The following is a 22170-nucleotide window of genomic DNA, read 5'->3' as shown; positions in this document are numbered from 1 at the left end:
CATTTTTTTCTTATAGCAACAATGTATGGAATTAAACACAACACAAACTCAATTTGAGATTCAGACAACAAACTTCTTGACATTTAAGCCATCAACTAAACAATTCAACTAAATACCTTTCCTGTAATCACTCCCACACAATTACTTCTCAAACTATTTTAGAGTTCAGTTACGGACAATTTTTGTTATTTATACTCAAGGCGATTCCACTGCACCTTGAGTGACTCAAAAGGACTGTACATTGTAAATAAAACAATGTTAAGCAAAGTGTAGGCAGCAATAACAATTGGTGGGATTTTGGATGCTGAAACAGCCAAGTTTGAACTGATAGCTAGCTCTGTAGTAAAGTTTAAATGATTGTGGGTCAGACTGGCACTTGCTTTTGGGACATCCTGCTCAAACTCCTGATGGTATAACAATTCAACTGTCCAGAATAAAATCAAGAGTATCTTACGTATATAGAATCATAGAATGATGCAGCACAGAAGGAGGCCATTTGCCCCATCGTGCCTGTGCCAGCTCTTTGGTAGAGCTATCCAATTATTCCCACTCCCCTGCTCTTTACCCAAAGCCCTGTAAATTTTTTCCCTTCAAGTATTTATCCAATTCTCTTTTGAATGTTAATATTGAATCTGCTTCCACCACCCATTCAGGCAGCACATTCCAAATCATCATAACTCGCTGTGTAAAAGAAAATGTTTCCTCATGTCGCCTCTGGTTCTTTTGCCAATCACCATAAATCTGTGTCCTCTGGTTACCAACCCTTCTGCCACTAGAAAACAGTTTCTCCTTTACTCCAACCCTTCATGATTTTAAACACCGCCATCAAATCTCCTCTTAATCTTCTCTGCCCTAAAAGAGAACAACCCCAGCATCTTCCGTCTCTCCACTTATCTGAAGTCCCTCACCCCTGTTACCATTCTCTTAAATGTGTGCCGCTACTCCAAGGCCTTGACATCTTTCCTAAAGTGTGGTGCCCAGAATTGAACACAATACACCAGCTGAGGCCTAACCAGTGTTTTACAAATGTTTTAATATAACTTCCTTGCTTTTGTACTCTAATCCTCTATTAATGAAGACAAGGCTGCCATATGCTTTTTTTTTATTTTTTATAAATAGCCTTCTCAAATTGTCCTGCCACCTTCAAAGATTTGTGTACATACACCACCAGGTCATTCCGCTCCTGCACCCACATTAAAATTGTACTATTTAGTTTATATTGCCTCTCCTCATTCTTCCTACCAAAATGCATCACTTCACACTTCCTCGTGTTAAATTTCATCTGCCATGTGTCTACCCATTTCACCAGTATCGATCAATTAGATCATGGCTGATCAGCATCTTAACTCCAGCTACCCGCCTTGGTATTGTAACCCTTAATATTCCTACCTAACAAAAATCCATCAATCTCAGTTTTGAAATTTTCAATTGACCTCTCCCTTTGAGGAGAGGGTTCCAGATTTCCACTACTCTGTGTGTAAAGAAGTGCTTGCTTGGGTCACTCATTCTTCGCAGCAGGAGTTGCACTATTTTAAGGTATATTCACTTGCTTGGAGAGAAAACAGGAAGGATACGATAGTTTATATCTACATAATTCCCTGCCCAAGAAAAGTCCCACAGAAGTACATAACTGAACTCAACATTTATGTCCACTCTCTAACAAGTCAGCAATATTATGAAGCATTTATTCCCCTTTTCTCCCCTTCTTACTCAAAAAAAGTGCAGGACCTTCTATGTGCCACGGAGAAACCAAAATGATTCAAAACACTGGTTCGTTCACCCACATTGCCAATCATTAATTATTGATCATGCTGAAATGAAACTTTTTGATCCAAAAAAAAAAGCCAATTTAAAATTGCAGTTATTTACAACTTTCTGAATGAAAACAAGGAGCTATTGGTGATTAAAACACACTGGCTGATTAAATAGCTTTTGCTTCTAGTACCATTTATATTCACAGGTCAAAACAACTGGGAGAACAAGAGGTAGTCGACAGCCATTAAAAAAAAAAATCTTAAAAAGGCAACAAAAGAGAATACTGGTATAAGAAGCACAAACTTAATACTCCAAGGATAGATTTTGTAAACCATCCTATTTGCTGGAGGGAGCCATTTTTGATTTTTCTCACTAGAAAAATGGCTCAGATCAATGTCATTGCAATAAGTAAACAATGTTCAAGCTTCAGATACTAAACAGCAGCACTACATTATCACAGTGAGCCCACAAAATACAGGAGGGGCGGGGGCACAGTGGGGACTGTCACCATATAGAGTCATAGGGCTGGATTTTGTGAATGGAGAAGTGCTGGAGGCAGGACTGCTGCTTGCCGGGTCTCAGTCCCGCCTCCATCAGCCTCTGGCCAGCCAGCTGGATTTTCCCGATTAACCTAGTTAAGCCCACCCAGCAGGCCAATTAGGGGGAAGTCACAGAGCACGTCAATGTGCCATCTGTCAAGATTTCTTGAAAGAAGAAATGTCAGCGTTTGATAGCTCTGTGAAGCTGTCAAACACCGACACATTCTATGTAGTTTGATGAGGCCTTGTGTTCAGGACTCATCAAACCTTTCTACTTTGTAGAAATCAGATGACTGTTGGTTCGGAGGATCCAACAGCCAGTCTGTGAAATCTACAATGAAGATGTCGGGACTCCGGATCCACAGCGGCTGAAGGCTGTAGGCAGAAACAAAAGTAAATGAACATTTTATAACACTTAACACTCACCTCACATAATTACCACTCCACACTTGCACCCATCACTTACCTCTACATCGCACTTTCAGACCCCTCCGACCCCCGCAGACCTCCTACTCGACTCCTCCATCCCGGCGGGGTTCTGAGAGGTCAGGAAGCCTGTACTTGGAAAGATAAAATGGGACTAATCCTTTTTCTGCCTGTTAACTACCTGTTAGCAGGCAGTTAATAGGATTTAATCCCTTTCCCGCCTCGAAGAGACGGGACCCGGGGCAGAACAGCTTCCCGCTTCCTGGCAAAAGGGCACGGAGGTGGGTTTGCCAGCCGTCCCCTCATTCAGCAACTTTACCAGCAGTCCCGCCTCCTCGGGGCTGGCAAAATTCAGCCCATAGAGTCATAATGAATCATATGTATTCGTTTTCGAGCAGGCTCTGGCCTGGAACTGCCTGCGCCCAACTGCCTCAGTGACTGCTGAAAATAATTTCCATCACAACAGTGTCCATATGCTACAACATGATTAATTTTTCGCTTTGCCTTTGTTATATTTCCAAGAAGGAAAAAGAAGACAGTGCCGAACTGATGATGCAATAGTATCACGTGAGCACATTTCTGTCTGCAAATAGTGTGTGTTTGGCAATGATCCTCGAAAGCCGCAATCTCTTTGCTATTAAAATTCACAGAACAAAAGCCAATTTTACATCAACAGCAGGGTTGCCTTCAAGTAAACAAAGTCAATCTGGGTCAAAACCTTACCTCGTGTCCCAGTGCTTTCATGCACGTGTCAATATTGAACGGTCCTCTCCAGAACCATATCTCCCCCTTTAGGAGCGATTACCCTATTTACACTTGTGCTACAAATTTGCTGTGAAAAAACATCACAGCTATCGATAGAAGTGTAAATGGTCGGGAATTGTTCACTTTGATTGCAAGTGTAGGCACTCCCTCTTCTTTGTATTGCCCAAGGCTACAATACAGATGAGACAAATCCTTAATACAAAATGTCTTGCAATTTGAGAAATATATACGTTGGCCTGGATTTTGTGGTGGTAATCACGACATTTGCCATCATTACCCCTCTGAAAAAGGGCTGCAACTTCTAGAGTCGGCGCATGCGCAGATAAACGCGGAAATCCAGACACTGCGGTCAGCGATTCTACACTTCCCTACAGGCTGTGCTGTGGAACTCCTTGGAGCCGGCAATCAATTCAAATCACAATGAAATGTAGTCCCTGATGAAAACTTCCCCTATTATGCTGGAATACCGCATTAAAAAAAACCCTAAAAATTAAAACGTGTTGAGGTGTAACTGGGTTTTTAATAGAAACATAGAAGATAGGAGTAGGCCATTTGGCCCTTCGAGCCTGCTCCGCCATTCAATGAGATCATGGCTGATCATCCAAATTCAGTACCCTGTCCCTGCCTTCTCCCCATATCCCTTGATACCTTTAGCCTTAAGCAATATATCCAACTCCTTCTTGAATATATTTAATGAATTGGCCTCTACCGCCCTCTGTGGTAGAGAATTCCACAGGTTCACCACTCTCTGGGTGAAGAAATTCCTCCTCATTTCAGTACTAAATGGCTTACCCCTTATCCTTAGGCTATGACCCCTGGTTCTGGACTCCCCGGCCATCAGAAACATCGTTCCTGCATCTAGTCTGTCCAGGCCTGACAGAATTTTATAGGTTTCGATGAGATCCCCTCTCAATCTTCTAAACTCCAGTGAGTATAAGCCCAATCGACACAATCTCTCCTCATACGTCATTCCTGCCATCCCAGGTATCAGCCTGGTGAATCTTCGCTGAACTCCTTCCATGGCAAGAACATCCTTCCTCAGGTAAGGCGACCAAAACTGCACACAATACTCAAGGTGTGGTCTCACCAAGGCCCTGTACAACTGGAGCAAGACATCCTTGTTCCTGTACTCGAACCCTCTTGCTACGAAGGCCAACATACCATTTGCCTTCTTAACCGCCTGCTGCACCTGCATGCTTACCTTCAGCGACTGGTGCACAAGAACACCCAGGTCTCTTTGCACTTCCCCTTCTCCCAATCTATTGCCATTCAAATAATTATCTGCCTTCCTGTTTTTGCCACCAAAGTGGATAACCTCACATTTATCCACATTATAGTGCATTTGCCATGTTTCTGCCCAATCACCCAACCTGTCCAAATCGTACTGGAGTTTCACGACATCCTCCTCACAGCATACCCTCCCACCCAGCTTTGTGTCGTCTGCAAATTTGGAGATATTACATCCAATTCCCTCGTCCAGATCATTAATATATATTGTGAACAGCTGGGGTCCAAGGACCGATCCTTGCGGTACCCCACTAGTCACTGCCTGCCACTCGGAAAATGACCCGTTTATTCCAACTATTTGCTTTCTGTCCACTAACCAGTTCTCTATCCAAGTCAATACCTTGCCCCCAATCCCACGCGCCTTAATTTTGCACGCTAATCTCTTGTGGGACCTTATCGAAAGCCTTCCAAAAGTCCAAATACACCACATCCACTGGTTCTCCCTTATCTATTTTACCAGTTACATCCTCAAAAAATTCCAGTAGATTAGTCAAGCATGATTTACCTTTTGTAAATCCACGTTGACTTTGTCCGATCCTGTCACTGCTTTCCAAGTGCTCTGCTATTACATCTTTTATAATGGACTCCAGCATTTTCCCCACTACCAAGGTCAGGCTTACCGGTCTATAATTCCCCGCTTTATCTCTACCACCTTTTTTGAATAGTGGGGTAACATTAGCTACCCTCCAATCCATGGGTACTGTTCCAGAGTCTATCGCGTTCTGAAAGATGATCAGCAATGCATCTACTATTTCTAGGGCCACTTCCTTAAGTACCCTGGGATGTAGATTATCAGGCCTTGGGGATTTATCGGCCTTCAGTCCCATCAATTTTCCTAACACCATTTCACTACAAACACTGATTTCTTTCAGTTCCACCCTTTCATCAGATCCTATGTTCCCCGGCATCTCTGGGAGGTTAATTGTGTCCTCCTTTGTTAAGACAGAACCAAAATATGTGTTTAGTTGGTCTGCCATTTCTTTGTTCCCCATTATAAATTCCCCTGATTCTGACTGCAAGGGACCTACGCTTGACTTCATCAATCTTTTTCTCTTCACATATCTATAAAAGCTTTTACAGTCAGTTTTTATGTTCCCTGCAAGCTTAGTCTCATATTCTATTTTCCCTTTCTTAATTAATCCCTTTGTCCTCCTTTGTTGAATCCTAAACTGTTCCCAATCCTCAGGATTATTGCTTTTTCTGGCCAATTTATATGTCCTCTCCTTGGATCTTATGCTATCCCTAATTTCCCTTGTTAGCCACAGTTGAGTCACCTTTTTTGTTTTATTTTTATGCCAAACTGGGATAAACAAATTCTGTAGCTCATCCATTCGGTCTTTGAATGTTTGCCATTGCCTATCCACCGTCAACCCTTTGAGTGCCATTCCCCAATCAATCCTACCCAACTCGCTCCTCAGACCATCGTAGTTTCCTTTATTTAAATTGAGGACCCTAGTCTCTGAGTCAACTACTTCATTCTCCATCTTAATGAAGAATTTGATCATATTATGATCGCTCCGACCCAAGGGGCCTCGTACAACAAGATTGCTAATTAATCCTTTCTCGTTACATAATACCCAGTCTAAGATGGCCTGATCTCTGGTTGGTTCCTCGACATATTGGTCCAGGAAACCATCCCGTAAACACTCCAGGAATTCCTCCTCCACAGTATTGTTACTAATTTGGTTGGCCCAATCTATATGTAGATTAAAGTCACCCATGATGACTGCTGTGCCCTTATTGCACGCTTCTTTAATTTCCCTTTTAATGCCATCCCCAACCTCCGCCTTACTGTTTGGAGGTCTATATACCACTCCCACTAACGTTTTTTTCCCCTTAGTATTTCTCAATTCTACCCATACAGATTCCACATCATCAGAGCTAATATCCTTCATTACAATTCTGTTAATCCCTTCTTTAACCAGTAATGCTACCCCACATATTGACTGAACAACTGTTCTGACCCTGAAAAACTAATTTTATATTTGTTGAATGTGAAATGTTTCCATTAATATGATAAGACTGACATGGTTTTTAATATAATTCTTTCTAAAGTTTATGATATTTCAGCTTCTACCTTAATCCGGAGCATTTGTCCCAATCTTTAGTGCGCTCTGTAAAATTTATATAAACTAAATTATAATCTGTGCATTTCAGTTCCTGGTTTGCTGTCAAAGAGTTCTTCAATGTGATTGACTGCTCAGCCTGCTTGATGACATCACTGTTGCTGGGTGCTGGAGATTCACTTGATTTGGCGCCAGATTCAAACTAAGGTCGGGAGAGCTGAAATTCACACCACGGAGATTGCTAGATCTTTGTGGGCAGCTTTCTTAGAGGTCATCGGTGAGCACTGTCACTTCGCCGCTGACCACAAATTCCAGGCCATTATATATGTAACATTCATATGGGGAGAAAGCAGGGACAGGGTACTGAATTTGGATGATCAGCCATGATCGCATTGAATGGCGGAGCAGGCTCGAGGGGCCAAATGGCCTACTCCTGCTCCTATCTGCTATGTTTCTATGTTTTCTATACCATTCAGGAAAATGGACCAATATAATGCAATGCAGAGGGTTCAATGGACAGCATGCATAGATTCTTGTGGAAATAAGGGGAAGAAGTGGAAGCCATTAGTTTCAATGCTCAATACCTCTAGATTCAACAGAATGAACTATTCTGAAATGTTCAGGGCCAAGAATGACTTGCAACTCCTGTAGAGCTAATCATACAACTAATCAGAATTGTTAGTGGTTCGACTTTTAACCAGTGAGGCAATATAATAACTTTCCTCACCCCCCTAATGATTATTTTATATCTTGTACTTAGATCAATGCATATTTAAGACAATTCAGACCATTTTCCTGAATGTGTAGGTGATGCAGTTCATCAGGGATTTTTTTTTTTTTTTTTAAATCTGGAACTTGCTTTTTGTAAATCTTCTCCATAGCAACCTTTGACAACACCACGGAGAAGTGGGAGTTTTGACTTGCCTCCCCCCTCCAGAAAAAGGGAACAATTCCCCACCACTTAAACCAGATCGATCGCGGTGACTTTTTTTGCTGCAATTTTGTAGCACAAGTGTAAATAGGGGACTTGGCACTCTCCCACAAAGCTCTCCTCAATTCTTCTCACTCCCCCAAAATGTTGTCTCACCTTGGGTTTCACATTACAAGTGTCACGGAGCCACCACCGTCACGGAGCCATCACAGTTCACCCACTTTTAGGCTGGTCTTTCTATTGGAGGACCAAACACTAAATACAACATCTGCGCTTATACTTCAAAGAGAATTTACAGGTTACCTCCATGGAATATGTAATATTTTCTGTCTGCTTTACCTCTGGGATGTCGAGCCCTCCTGCCCCCACTCCCAATTACATTACCAATCCCCGCAGAATTACCTCTCCTGAACACCTCTCTAGCCATTCACTAACACAGCAATCGATGACTAAATGCCCAGTTCACAATTCTTTTCTGTCCACATGGCTTTGTTGAACATTTTATATCCCCTTACACATCTTCCCCATTCTCCACTTGCACATGTCTTGGGATGCCAGTCACATCTCCATTGTTTTAATTAAATGGCTCTTCCATTTCATTCATGTATGAAACATTTTAAAGCTACTCTTCAACACCCTATTCGAAATGATAAAATCAGCATTGCTTTGTTGATTTTCTCAAATCATCTCTTTTTCTTCGTTATTACATTGCATTGCAACAGTCAGCGTTGATACGGCTAACTTACATGTACTATTATAAAAGCCTTCACACATTTGGACCCAACAATAACTTGTATTTATATAGCACCTTTAACATAGTAAAGCACCCCAAGGCACCTCACAGGAGCGATTATCATACAAAATTTGACACCGAGCCACATAAGGAGTTATTAGGGCAGATGCAAAAGCTTGGTCAAAGAGGTAGGTTTTAAGGAGAGTTAAAGAGGTGGAGAGGTTTGGGGGCAGGGGGGGAATTGGAGAGCTTAGGACCTAGGCAACAGAAGGCACAGCCACCAACGTTGGAGCAATTAAAAATCGGGAATGCTCAAGAGGCCAGAATTAGAGGAACGCAGATATGTCGGAAGGTTGTAGGGCTGGAGGAGATTACAGAGATAGGGTGGGGGCGAGGCCATGGAGGGATTTGAAAACGTGGATGAGAATTTTAAAAGAGATGTTACTTAAATGGGAGCCAAGGTAGGTCAGCGAACACAGGGATGATGAGTGAACGGGACTTGGCGAGAGTGAAGATGCGGGAAGCAGAGTTTTGGATGACTTCAAGTTTAGGGAGGGATGAAAGTGGGAGTGTGCGGAATAGTCAAGTCGAGAGGTAACAAAAGGCATGGATGAGGGTTTCAGCAGCAGAAGAACCTAAAATGCATTTAGAGTTAGTTTTTCTCCACCTCCATCAATATTAGGTCACAAGAAGAGACTTCAGAAAGCAGGTCAAATGGTTTCAGTAAATTATGAGCTACTGTTTCAAGATGCTGGACAGCAGACTATTAAAACACAGATTTATATCCACAATTTCCCCACAAAGCTTTTCCAATCCAAACCAGTTGGTGGAAGCTACACAGGAGCGAAGGAAAGCAATCACCCTGGACTAGTCTTGCACATCTTTTTTTCTGCACAAACCTGAAGGGGCATTGGCAAAACTGAGAGGTCTCCAGCCTGTACCTTGGCTAGGTTATAATACCAAACATCACCTGCAAAGTAAATCCTGTGTAAAGCTAGAATTAACTTGCATGACTAGAGTGAAAATCAATCATACTTTAGTACTGAAGCCTATTGACTCAAATACATCTTCAAGCGTTGGTAGAGTTTAATAGAAGAGGGTGTACTGAGGAGATCATGACATTGTCACACTAAACTGAACTATAGGCTGTGGGGGGGAATGCAGGGAATGAATGAGTTGCGATGAGGGGGGGGGGGGGGGGGGGGGGGGAGGGATGAGGGATTGACCAGAAATCTAACAAGTAGGATATGGCTTGCCATCAAACAACATTTAATAAGTGCTGTATGATTACAATGGAAGAACTATGAATTGTGCTCCACACATTTCAGGTCATACTTAAAGGTCATATTTATGATACCACTTGTGAAACTACATTTTTGTTTCCACTAGCATTTCCCCAAGCAAGTGGTATTAACAGAGCAAAAACTCCAGAAATCTACGTTTGATTAGAAGACCGATGGGCTCGATGATCAATTAAAATCCCTCAAAGCAGAACAAACTTGTATTTAGTGTTGCTCGAGTCCAAATCATTTAAAAAGAAATTTTAAATATCTCAATTAAGTACTAGGAGGTTCATCAAATATGGTTAGTAAAAGCGGTCACTGTGTGTAGCTATATACGGCATAATAGTCTATATGCATAATCTTATTACCTTTTGCTACTTATCTGAATTCTTGACCAATAGAGAGGCTTCATTGGACGGGATGGATCTATTGCAACTTTTCTTGGCGATTTGTCTTTCGTCATTCCAAATGCAAAAAATCCCGCCGGAAGAGGTGGTGGAAGAAAACCACAGCCTGGAGGAGGAAAAGGTTGTGTGGGCAGACCCTGACCCTGACCTGGAGCTGGAGGGACTTCAGTACCAGGTAGAAGAGAAGGCAGGAGCCCTGAACCAGGCAGAGGGGGAGGAGGAGGAGGGAATGTAGAGCCAGGCAAAGGGGGAGGAGGAGGGGGAGGAGGGAACGTAGAGCCAGGCAAAGGAGGAGGAGGAGGAGGGAACGTAGAGCCAGGCAAAGGGGGAGGAGGAGGAGGAGGAGGGAACGTAGAGCCAGGCAAAGGAGGAGGAGGAGGAGGGAACGTAGAGCCAGGCAAAGGGGGAGGAGGAGGGGGAGGTGGGTGCGTAGAGCCAGGTAGAGGGGGAGCAGGAGGCGGAGGTGGGTGCGTAGAGCCAGGTAGAGGGGGAGCAGGAGGCAGAGGTGGGTGCGTAGAGCCAGGTAGAGGGGGAGGAGGGGGAGGAGGAGGAGGTGGGTGCGTAGAGCCAGGTAGAGGGGGAGCAGGAGGCAGAGGTGGGTGCGTAGAGCCAGGTAGAGGGGGAGGAGGAGGAGGGGGAGGAGGAGGAGGTGGGTGCGTAGAGCCAGGTAGAGGGGGAGCAGGAGGCAGAGGTGGGTGCGTAGAGCCAGGTAGAGGGGGAGGAGGAGGGGGAGGTGGGTGCGTAGAGCCAGGTAGAGGGGGAGCAGGAGGCGGAGGTGGGTGCGTAGAGCCAGGTAGAGGGGGAGGAGGAGGAGGGGGAGGTGGGAACGTAGAGCCAGGTAGAGGGGGAGCAGGAGGCGGAGGTGGGTACGTAGAGCCAGGTAGAGGGGGAGGAGGAGGGGGAGGTGGAAACGCAGTACTAGGCAAAGGTGGTGGGAGAGGTGGAAGCTCACAACTGGACAATATGGGCAGATGTGGGACTTCAGTAGAAGGTAGAGGGGGAGGGGGAGTTTGGCAGTCAGGCAACAGAGACAAAGAGCCTTGATTGGATAAAAGTTGCGACGAAAAGAGTTGTAAATTTTGACCCGATAGCGTAGACACAGAAAGGGGAACTTCACTTGGTTGAGGTGCCAACAGTGGTGATGAAGTACTACGTGGATATGTTGGAATTTTTGACTCTGATGGAGCTACCGATACAGAATGATCCTGAGATGAAGAAACCCTGCAACTTGGAAGTGGAGGTTGTGACGATTGTCTATCTAATAAAGGCACTTGAACAGTTGCATGTTCTTGAGTAGGGGAAGTCTGTACAGAGTTAGCTTCTAGACAAGAAACCAGTGAACTGTGCAGAAGAAAAGTCTGCTCTTCTGTTTGAAGGTGATCAGAAGCAGCTTTCGAGACTACATCCTCACTACCAGATTTGTGGTCCTTTACAGTACTCTCCTGGTCTAACAGGGCAGACTGCTTCTCCAGTTCAGCTATTTTGGTCCTTAGCTGTTCAATTGTTTGCTCAAGTTTCTGGATAACGGCAACCTGCTCTTCCTTCAATTCTGGTGTTTTCTCTTCATTATCTTTCTGAAAAGGAAGTTGCATCACCAACGTTAGATTTAAATTTATAACACTAGCAATTATCACAGTTTAGAAGTCACCAAAACTGAATACACTGAGCAGAGGAACACAAGATAAATACAGGAAAAGGCCATTCAGCCCCTCGAGCCTGTTCCACAATTTAAGTAGATCATGGCTGATCTGTACCTCAAATCCATTTACCCACCTTTGATTCATATCCCTTACGGAGCTAAATCTATCGATCGGAGTCTTCAAAATTTCAACTGACCCAGCATCCACAGCCATTTGGGAGAGAGAAGCCAAGATTTCCACTACCTTGCGTGGAAAAAGTACTTCCTAATTTCATTCCTAAAAAGCTTAGCTCTCACTAAGTTATGCTCTCTTGTTCTGGATTCCACCACCAGAGGAAATAGTTTAATCTGTAACTACCCTATCGAATCCCTTCTATCATTTCAAACAGCTTGATTAGATCACCCCTCAACCTTCTAAACTCAAAGGGAATACAAGCCAAGTTTATGCAACCTCAATTAAACTTTTAGTTTTGGTATAATTCTGGCGAATCGAAGCTATAGCCTGCCCAAGGTCAATATATCCTTTGAGGTTGAGGCCCCACATTGAACACAGTACTCCAGGTGGGGTCTGACTAAGGCTCTATGCAACGGAAACATCACTTCCTCACTTTTGTATTCCAACCCCTTGATGTAAAGGCCAACATTCCATGAACCTTTTTGTACCTGTGCATTATCTTTTAGTGATCTGTACAGATGGGCACCTACATTTCTTTGCTCCTCTGCAGTTACTTGCCTCTCACCATTAAAGACATTTTAGATTAATCTTTAAGATTCTTGGACTCTATATTTTCCCGCATTGATCTGGTGGAGGAGCCTCAGCCCTTGCTCTTGTCCAATAGGTACGAGGTTCTTACTCCCTGTGGGCGAGAGCAAGGACTGCAGGGAGATGAGCAAACTGACCACAGCACTGTGGTACAGGGAGCCATTCAAGAGGAGGGAGCAAAAAGAAATGTGGTAATGGTAGGGGACAGTACAGTTAGGGGGATAGACACTGCTCTCTGCAGCCAAGAGCGTGAGTCCCAAAGGCTGTGTTGCCTACCCAGTACCAGGGTAAAGGACATCTCCTCTGGACTGGAGAAGAACTTGGAGTGGGAAGGGGTGGATCCAGTTGTCCTGGTCCACGTAGGTACCAACGACATAGGTAGGACAAAGAAAGAGGTTCTGCTGAGAGTTTGAGCAGCTGGGGACTAAATTAAAAAGCAGAACCATAAAGGTCATAACCTCTGGATTATTACCGGAGCCACGAGCAAATTGGCATAGGGTCAACAGGATCAGGGAGACAAATGCATGGCTGAAAAATTGGCGTGGGAGAAGTGGGTTTTGATTCGTGGGGCACTGGCATCAATACTGGGGAAAGAGAGAGCTGTTCCGTTGGGACGGACTACACCTGAACCATGCTGGGACCAGAGTTCTAGCGAATCGAATAACTAGGGAGGTAGATAGGGCTTTAAACTAAATAAGGGGGGGGGGGGTCCCAGTGGAGAGAAATCTAGAATGCTAGAGAAAAGACAAGGAAGCAGTGCAGGAAAGTAATTAGGGTAAGGATAACCCGATTGTGTCAGGAAGGGACAGAGCGTACAAACAAAAAAGAGTGCACTAACAAATAGGGTCCAAGTAAGAAAAAATGGTAAGACAACAAATAGGGCCATAGTACAAAAAAGTGTTACGATACTAAAAATGTTAAGACAACAAATCTAAAGGCATTGTATCTGAATGTACGAAGCATTCGTAATAAGGTAGACAAATTAACAGCGCAAATAGATGTAAACGGATACGACATAATTGCAATTATGGAGACATGGCTGCAGGGTGACCAAGGCTGGGAGCTGAATATCCAAGGATATTCGATATTTAGGAAGGACAGGCAAAAAGGAAAAAGGAGGTGGGGTGGCGTTGTTAGTAAAAGATGAAATCAGAGCAAGAGAGAGAAAGGATATTGGCTCAAACAATAAAGATGTAGAATCAGTCTCAGTGGAGCCACAAAGCACCAAGGGGCAGAAAACATTGGTGGGAGTTGTCTATAAGCCTCCAAACAGTAGTGGTAATGTAGGGGACAGCATCAAACAGGAAATTAGCAATGCATGTAACAAGGGTACTACAGTAATCATGGGAGACTTTAATCTACATATAGACTGGCCAATCCAAATGAGCAATAGTGGAGGATGAATTCCTGGAGTGTGTAAGAGATGGTTTTTTAGACCAGCTAGGGAACAGGCTATCCAAAATTGGGTATTGTGCAATGAGAAGGGGTTAGTTAATAATCCTGTTGTGTGGGGTCCTTTAGGGAAGAGCGACCATAACATGATAGAATTCTTCATTAAGATGGAAAGTGAAGTCGTCCAATCCAAAACTAGGGTCCTAAATCTAAACAAAGAAAACTACGATGGTATGAGGAGTGAGTTGGCAATGATAGATTGGGGAGCTTATTTAAAAAGCACGATGGTGGATAGGCAATGGCTTACATTTACGATACAGATGCATGAATTGCAACAGTTATACATTCCTTTCTGGCACAGAAACACAAAAGGAAAAGCGGCCCAACCATGGCTAACAAAATAAATTAAAGATAATATTGGATCCAAAGAGAAGTCATATAAAGTTGCCTGAAAAAGTAGCAAGCCGGAGGATTGGGAGCAGTTTAGAATTCAGCAAAAAAGGACCAAGAGATTGATTAAGAGGGGAAAGAGAGTGTATGAGAGTAAACTTGCAAGGAACATAAAAGCAGACTGTAAAAGCTTCTGTAAATATGTAAAAAGAAAAAAAGATTAGTGAAGACAAATATAGGTCACTTACAGTCAGAAACAGGAGAATTTATAATGGGGAACAAGGAAATGGCAGAGCGATTAAACAAATACTTTGTCTTCACGGAAGAGGACACAAATAACTTCCCAGAAATGCTAGGGAACCAAGGGTCTAGTGAGAAGGAGGAATTAAAGGAAATTAGTATTAGTAAAAAAAATATTGCTGGAGAAATTAATGGGACTGAAAGCCAGAGAAATCCCCAGGGCCTGATAATCTGCATCCCAGAGTACTACAAGAGGTAGCCATGGAAATAGTGGATGCATTGATTGTCATCTTCCATAATCTATAGAATTTTGGAACAGTTCCTGCAGATTGGAGGGTGGCAAATGTAACCCCACAGGGAACTACATCAGTAGTAGGGAAAATGCTAGAGTATTATAAAGGATGTGATAACAGGACACTTAGAAAATATCCACGGGATTAGACAGAGTCAACATGGATTTATGAAAGGGAAACGAAACAGTGTTTGACAAACCTACTGGAGTTTTTTGAGAATGCAACTGGTAGAATAGATAAAGGAGAACCAGTGGATGTGGTGTATTTGGATTTTCAGAAGGCCTTTGATAAAGCTCCAAATAAGAGGTTAGTGTGCAAAATTAAAGCACATGGGATTGGGGGTAATATACTGGCATGGATTGAAAATTGGTTAACAGACAGGAGACAGAGTACGAATAAATGGGTCTTTTTCGGGGTGACTAATGGGGTACTACAGGGATCAGTGCTTGGGCCCCAGCTATTCATAAAATATATCAATGATTTGGATGAGGGAACCAAATATAATATTTCCAAGTTTGCTGACAACATAAAACTATGTGGGAGTGGGAGTTGTGAGGAGGATGCAAAGAGGCTTCAAGGCCATTTAGACAAGTTGAGTGAGTGGGCAAATACATGGCAGGTGCAGTATAACATGGATAAATGTGAAGTTATCCACTTCGGTAGGAAAAACAGAAAGGCAGAGTATTATTTAAATGGTGATAGATTGGGAAATGTTGATGTACAAAGGGACCTGGGTGTCCTTGTACACCAGTCACTAAAAGCAAACATGCAGGTGCAGCAAGCAGTTAGGAAGACAAATGGTATGTTGGCCTTTATTGCAAGAGGATTTGAGTACAGGAGCAAGGATGTCTTACTACAGTTATACGGGGCCTTGGTGAGACCACACCTGGAGTACTGTGTGCAGTTTTGGTCTCCTTACCAAAGAAAGGATATACTTGCCATAGAGGGAGTGCAGCGAAGGTTCACCAGACTGATTCCTGGGATGGCAGGACTGTCGTATGAGGAGAGATTGGGTTGACTAGGCCTGTATTCACTAGAATTTAGAAGAGAGGGGATCTCATTGAAACATAAAATTCTGACAGGGCTAGACAGACTGGATGCAGAGAGGATGTTTGCCCTGGCTGGGGGGTCAAGAACGAGGGGTCACAGTCTCAGGATACGGGGTAGGACATTTAGGACCGAGATGAGGAGAACTTTCTTCACTCAGAGGGTGGTGAAACTGTGGCATTCTCTACCACAGAAGGCTGTGGAGGCCAAGTCACTGAATATATTGAAGGAGATAGATAGATTTCTAGACACAAAAGGCATCAAGGGGTATGGGGAGAGAGCGGGAATATGGTATTGAGATAGAGGATCAGCCATGATCATATTGAAATGGCGCAGAAGGCTCGAAGGGCCGAATGGCCTACTCCTGCTTTTCTATCTCAATTTGCCATAGTTTTGTCCATTTATTTAGTCTTGTTCTTTTGTAACTTCCTGCTGTCATCTATACAACTCACTGTGTCTCCTAACTTAGTGCCATCTGCAAACGTGGATAAACAACACTATTTCTTTATCCAAGTCATTAATATATATGGTGAAAAGTTGAGGCTCGAATACAGAACCTTGGGGAATACCACTGGCCACATCCAGTCAGAGAATATTCCCTTTATCCCAACCAATTACCAATCCAGGTCACAAGGTTACCTTTAATTCTGTGTACATTAATCTTGCTAATAATCTCTTGTGCGGAACTTTTTCATATGCCTTCTGGAAGTCCATGTAGACAACATCCACTGACACTCCTCTATCCACTATGCTAGTGACCTCTTAATTCAAATAGATGACCTATGCAAGAACAAACATGTATGTTTTGTCAAAATTATGATGTGTGATGGACTCGAGACTATTCATAAGATATATGTAATAAAGATGAATTTAATGTGTATGTATCTCCCCTGGGTGGGCAGGGCTCAAGGCAACCACGTGAAACTTAAAAGAAACCTGCATGACAAGGTAGCCCCCACAGAGGCATGACTTTAAGGGTAAACAAACCCATTGAAACTCAACACTGAAACTCAGCCATTAAAAGGTATTAACAAAATAATTAACTTAAATCAAGAAATGGCACCAGCCTCTGCAGACAGATACAGGAGTAAGGAAAGCCAATCAAGAACTGCCATGAAACCAAGACCCAATCCTGGGGTTTTAACAATTTATACTAGAGACAATGGACTTTAAAAGATATAAAAGGAACCCAAAAGCTCACTCGCTTTCTTATCTCTCGATCTCCACGCTGCAAAGCAGACCAGACTAAGAAGCAAGGAAGAAGACCGCGCATTGCCTGACTCAGAGGGAAGTCTAAGTCTGTTTAAATCTGTAACCCATTACCTTACATGTTGTAATCAAGTAGAGTCCATAGGATACCAGTAAACTGTTGTTTTGTCCAATAGGATATGTGCATGTGTGTGTGTTTCATAAACTTATTCCAAATTGTTTCTAAAGAATTGATCTTGCTATCAATTTAATGCCAGTCAAAATAAAAATCTTACACCTATCCTATCCTTCACAAATTCATGCCAACTCTTGTGGATCAGCTTATATATTTCCAAGTGCTCAGTCACTGTCTCCAATTATAGATTCCAGTAACAGCCAAAACTGATGGATCTGGTTTTTCCCTCTCTCCTTTCTTAAATAATGGAATGACATTTGCAATTTTCCAATCCAATGTAATCTAGAAAGCTTTGAAAAATAATGACTAATGTGTTTACAATTTCCTCATTTATTTCCTTTAATCCTCTGGAGTGGAAACCATCAGGTCCTGGAGATTTGTCTATCTTAAGTTCCATTATTTTCTCAAGTATCTTTACAGTAAATTCACTAACATCCATCCTTTAACTTATTTTCAGGTTCCCTTGTGTCATTGCTATTTTGTCCTCTTCCTCGGCTGTGAAAATTGGTTAAAAGTACTCATTTAACATGTTTGCCATTTCATTGTTGTCCATTGTAATCCTGCCTGCAGCAGTTTCTAATGGGCCCATATTCCCTTTTAGCACTCCCTTTAAATCTATAAAAACGTTTGTGGTTAGCTTTTTATATCCCTTGCAAACTTTTTAAAATCATTTTCCCTTTTCGCACCTCTAATTCCTTAGTATCCCTTTGTTGCTTTTCATAGCCCTCCCAGTGCACTCAATTTTGGGTTTTCCTTGCATTTGTGCAAACCTTTTCTTTTAGCTAATACTGTATCTTACCTCACTTGTTGATCATGATTGTTTAACTGTACAAGTGGAGCTTTTCTTTTTTAGGGGTAGGTTGTGGTTTTGTATTGTACCAAATAATTCTGTGAATACTTCCCACGGTTTGCCTGTAGCTTTACCTGTTAACAGTTCAGCCCAGTTTACAGTCAATTCATTTCTCATCCTTTCAAAGTTTGCCGTACTTAAATTTAAAACCTTGGTTTGTGGCTCTCCAGTCTCCCTCTCGAACCAAATATGAAATTCAACTAACTATACTGTTTGCACGATGCTCCCCTTACCATCAGGTTGTTAACTAATTCTGGTCCGTTACTCATCACTGAACCAAGTATGGCCTGTTCCCTTGTTGGTTGGAAGATTTATTGCTCTAGAAAACTGTCCTGAATACATTATGGAAATGCATTGCCTTTACTACCGGAGATGCTCTTCTCCCAGTCTATGTGAAAATTAAAAACTCCCATAATAACCACGTTGTTTTTGTACAAGTTGTGCACTTGACCTTTCCTACATTTATTCTTGGGATGTGGGTGACTTTGGCAAGGCTGTATTTATTGTCCACCCCTAGTTGCCCTGAGGGCATTAAGAGTTAGCGTGGGACTAGAGACACATGTAGGCCAGACCAGGAAACAGGTACCCTTCGCTGGAGGACATTAGTAAATAGTGGGTTTTTGTAACCAACCACAGCTTTCATGGACATTTTCTGGTGCTAGCCCAGACATGAATTCCTTTTTTTTTTTTAATTCAATTTTACAACTTACAACCTCTGTGTTTCCAGCCCAGGACCATAACCACCATACGAGGTTACATTTTAACAAATGCAACAAAAACTTTATTTATATAAAAAGTCCCATGGAACTTTTTACTTGTTTTTTTAAAAAACGTTTAAAATTTCAGTAATTGAATTAACCCAAGACACCGAGTGAACCTACATTTTGGTTGGTTGGTTTTTTACAATTCCAGAATGTCTGACCAGCCAATTCTACTTAAGAGCATAAGAATTAGGAGCAACAGGCAGAGTAGTAGGCACAGGCAGGTAGTGCAGGGGTCCCCTGTGGTCATCCCCCTCTCAAACAGATATACCGCTTTGGATACTGATGGTGGGGGGGGTGGCTTACCAGGGGAAGGCAGCAGCAGCCAACTTCCTGGCACCAGGGGTGGTTCTGCTGCACAGGACGGGAGCAAAAAGAGGGGGAGAGCTATAGTAATAGGGGATTCTATTGTAAGGGAATAGATAGGCATTTCTGTGGCCGCAAATGAGACTCCAGGATGGTGTGTTGCCTCCCTGGTGCAAGGGTCAAGGATATCGGAGCGGCTGCAGAACATTTTGGAAGGGGAGGTGCCAGTTGTGGTGGTGCATATAGGTACCAACGATATAGGTAAAAACCGGGATGAGGTCCTAAAAGCTGAATACAGGGAGTTAGGAGGTAAATTAAAAAATAGGCTCTCAAAAGGTAGTAATCTCAGGATTGCTACCAGTGCCACATGCTAGTCAGAGTAGAAATAGAAAGATCTTTCAGATGAATACATGGCTAGAGGAATGGTGCAAGGGGGAGGGATTCAAATTCCTGGGACATTGGAACCGGTTCTGGGGGAGGTGGAACTAGTACAAAATGGACTGTTTGCACCTGGGCAGGGCCGGGACCGATGTCCTAGGGGGAGTGTTTGTTAATGCTCTGGGGGAGGGTCTAAACTAAATGGCAGGGGGTTGGGAACCTGAGCGGGGAGACAGAGGAAAGGGAAACAAGGATAAAAGCAAAAGACAGGAAGGAGAAAAACAAAAGTGGCAGGCAGAGAAATCAAGGGTTTAAATCAAACATGGCCACAGTAAATAATAATTCTAAAAGATCTAAGAGCGTTAAAAAAACAAGCCTGGAGGCCGTGTGTCTTAATGCGAGGAGCATTCATAATAAGGTGGATGAATTAGCTGTGCGAATAGAGGTAAACGAATATATGATTTGATTGGGATTACGGAAACATGGCTCCAAGGTGGCCAAGGCTCGGAACTCAACATCCAGGGGTATTCAATATTCAGGAAAGACAGGCAAAAAACAAAAGGAGGTGGGGTAGCATTGCTGGTTAAAGAGGGGATTAACACAATTGAAAGGAAGGATATTAGCTCGGATGATGTGGAATCTGTATGGGTAGAACTGAGAAATACCAAGGGGCAGAAAACATTAGTGGGAGTGGTATATAGACCTACAAAACAGTAATGCGGAGGTCGGGGATGGCATTAAACAGGAAATTAGAGAAGCGTGCAATAAGGGCACAGCAGTTATCATGGGTGACTTTAATCTACATATAGATTGGGCTAACCAAATTAGTAACAATACTGTGGAGGAGGAATTCCTGAAGTGTAAACGGGATGGTTTCCTGGACCAATATGTCGAGGAACCAACTAGAGATCAGGCCATCTTAGACTGGGTATTATGTAATAAGAAAGGATTAATTAGCAATCTTGTTGTGCGAGGCCCCTTGGGTCAGAGCGATCATAATATGATCGAATTCTTCATTAAGATGGAGAGTGAAACAGTTGAATCAGAGACTAGGGTCCTCAATTTTAATAAAGGAGACTACGATGGTATGAGGTGCAAGTTGGGTAGGATTGATTGGGGAATGTCACTCAAAAGGGTTGATGGTGGATGGGCAATGACAAACATTCAAAGATCACATGGATGAACTACAGAATTTGTTCATCCCAATTTGGCATAAAAATAAAACAAAAAAGTTGATTCAACCATGGCTAACAAGGGAAATTAGGGATAGCATGAGATCCAAGGAGAGGACATAAATTGGCCAGAAAAAGCAGTAAACCTGAGGATTGGGAGCAGTTTAGGATTCAACAAAGGGATTAATTAAGAGGGGGAAAATAGAGTATGAGAGTAAGCTTGCAGGGAACATAAAAACTGACTGTGAAAGCTTTTATAGATATGTGAAGAGAAAAAGATTGGTGAAGTCAAGCGTAGGTCCCTTGCAGTCAGAATCAGTGGAATTTATCATGGGGAACAAAGAAATGGCAGACCAATTAAATACATACTTTGCTTCTGTCTTCACAAAGGAGGACACAAATAACCTCCCAAAGATGTCAGGGAACAGGGTCTAATGAAAGGGAGGAACTGATAGAAATCAGTATTTGTAGGGAAATGGTGTTAGGGAAATTGATGGCCGATAAATCCCCAGGGCCTGATAATCTACATCCTAGGGTACTTAAGGAAGTGGCCCTAGAAATAGTAGATGCATTGCTGGTCATCTTCCAAAATGCGATTGGAACAGTACCCGTGGATTGGCAGGTAGCTAATGTTACCCCACTGTTCAAAAAGGGCGGGAGAGAAAACACGTGGTATTAGCCTGGTAAGCCTGACATCCGTAGTGGGGAAAATGCTAGAGTCCATTATAAAGGATGTAATAGCAGAGCACTTGGAAAAAAGTGACTGGATCGGACAAAGTCAACATGGATCGGACAAAGTCAACATGGATTTACAAAAGGTAAATCGTGCTTGACTAATCTACTGGAATTTTTTGAGGATGTAACTGGCAAAATAGATAAGGGAGAACGAGTGGATGTGGTGTATTTGGATTTTCAAAAGGCTTTTGATAAGGTCCTGCATAAGAGATTAGCGTGTAAAGTTAAAGCACATGGGATTGGGGGCAAGGTACTGACTTAGATAGAGAATTGGTTGGCTGACAGAAAGCAAAGAGTTGGAATAAACGGGTCTTTTTCCGATTGGCAGGCAGTGACTAGTGGGGTACCGCAGGGATCGGTCCTTGGACCCCAGCTATTCACAATATATATTAATGTTCGGACGAGGGAACTAGATGTAATATCTCCAAGTTTGCAGACGACACAAAGCTGGGTGGGCGTGTGTGCTGCGAGAAGGATGCCGAGAAACTCTAGTATGATTTGGACAGGTTGGGTGATTGGGCAGAAGCATGGCAGATGTAATATAACATGGATAAATGCGAGGTTATCCACATTGGTGTCAAAAACAGGAAGGCAGATTATTATCTGAATGGCAATAGATTGGGAGAAG

The 22170-nt window shown here is 42.9% G+C and overlaps 1 protein-coding gene across 2 annotated transcripts in view; it reads right to left on the bottom strand.

Annotated features, from left to right (window-relative positions):
* The window catches only part of fmn2b (formin 2b), a 583001-nt gene that overhangs the window by 348116 nt on the left and 212715 nt on the right, over positions 1-22170 (bottom strand). For both annotated transcript variants that reach the window (XM_085980275.1, XM_085980276.1), the window contains exon 6: positions 10154-11766. In XM_085980275.1, coding sequence (XP_085836401.1) covers positions 10154-11766 — 1613 coding nt within the window. The remainder of the gene's footprint in view (positions 1-10153; positions 11767-22170) is intronic.

Source organism: Somniosus microcephalus, chromosome 3 (genome assembly GCF_052327205.1).
Source record: "Somniosus microcephalus isolate GS21.2 chromosome 3, FLI_Smic_1.0, whole genome shotgun sequence".
Taxonomy (NCBI): domain Eukaryota; kingdom Metazoa; phylum Chordata; class Chondrichthyes; order Squaliformes; family Somniosidae; genus Somniosus; species Somniosus microcephalus.
This window is presented reverse-complemented; position numbering and strand designations above follow the sequence as displayed.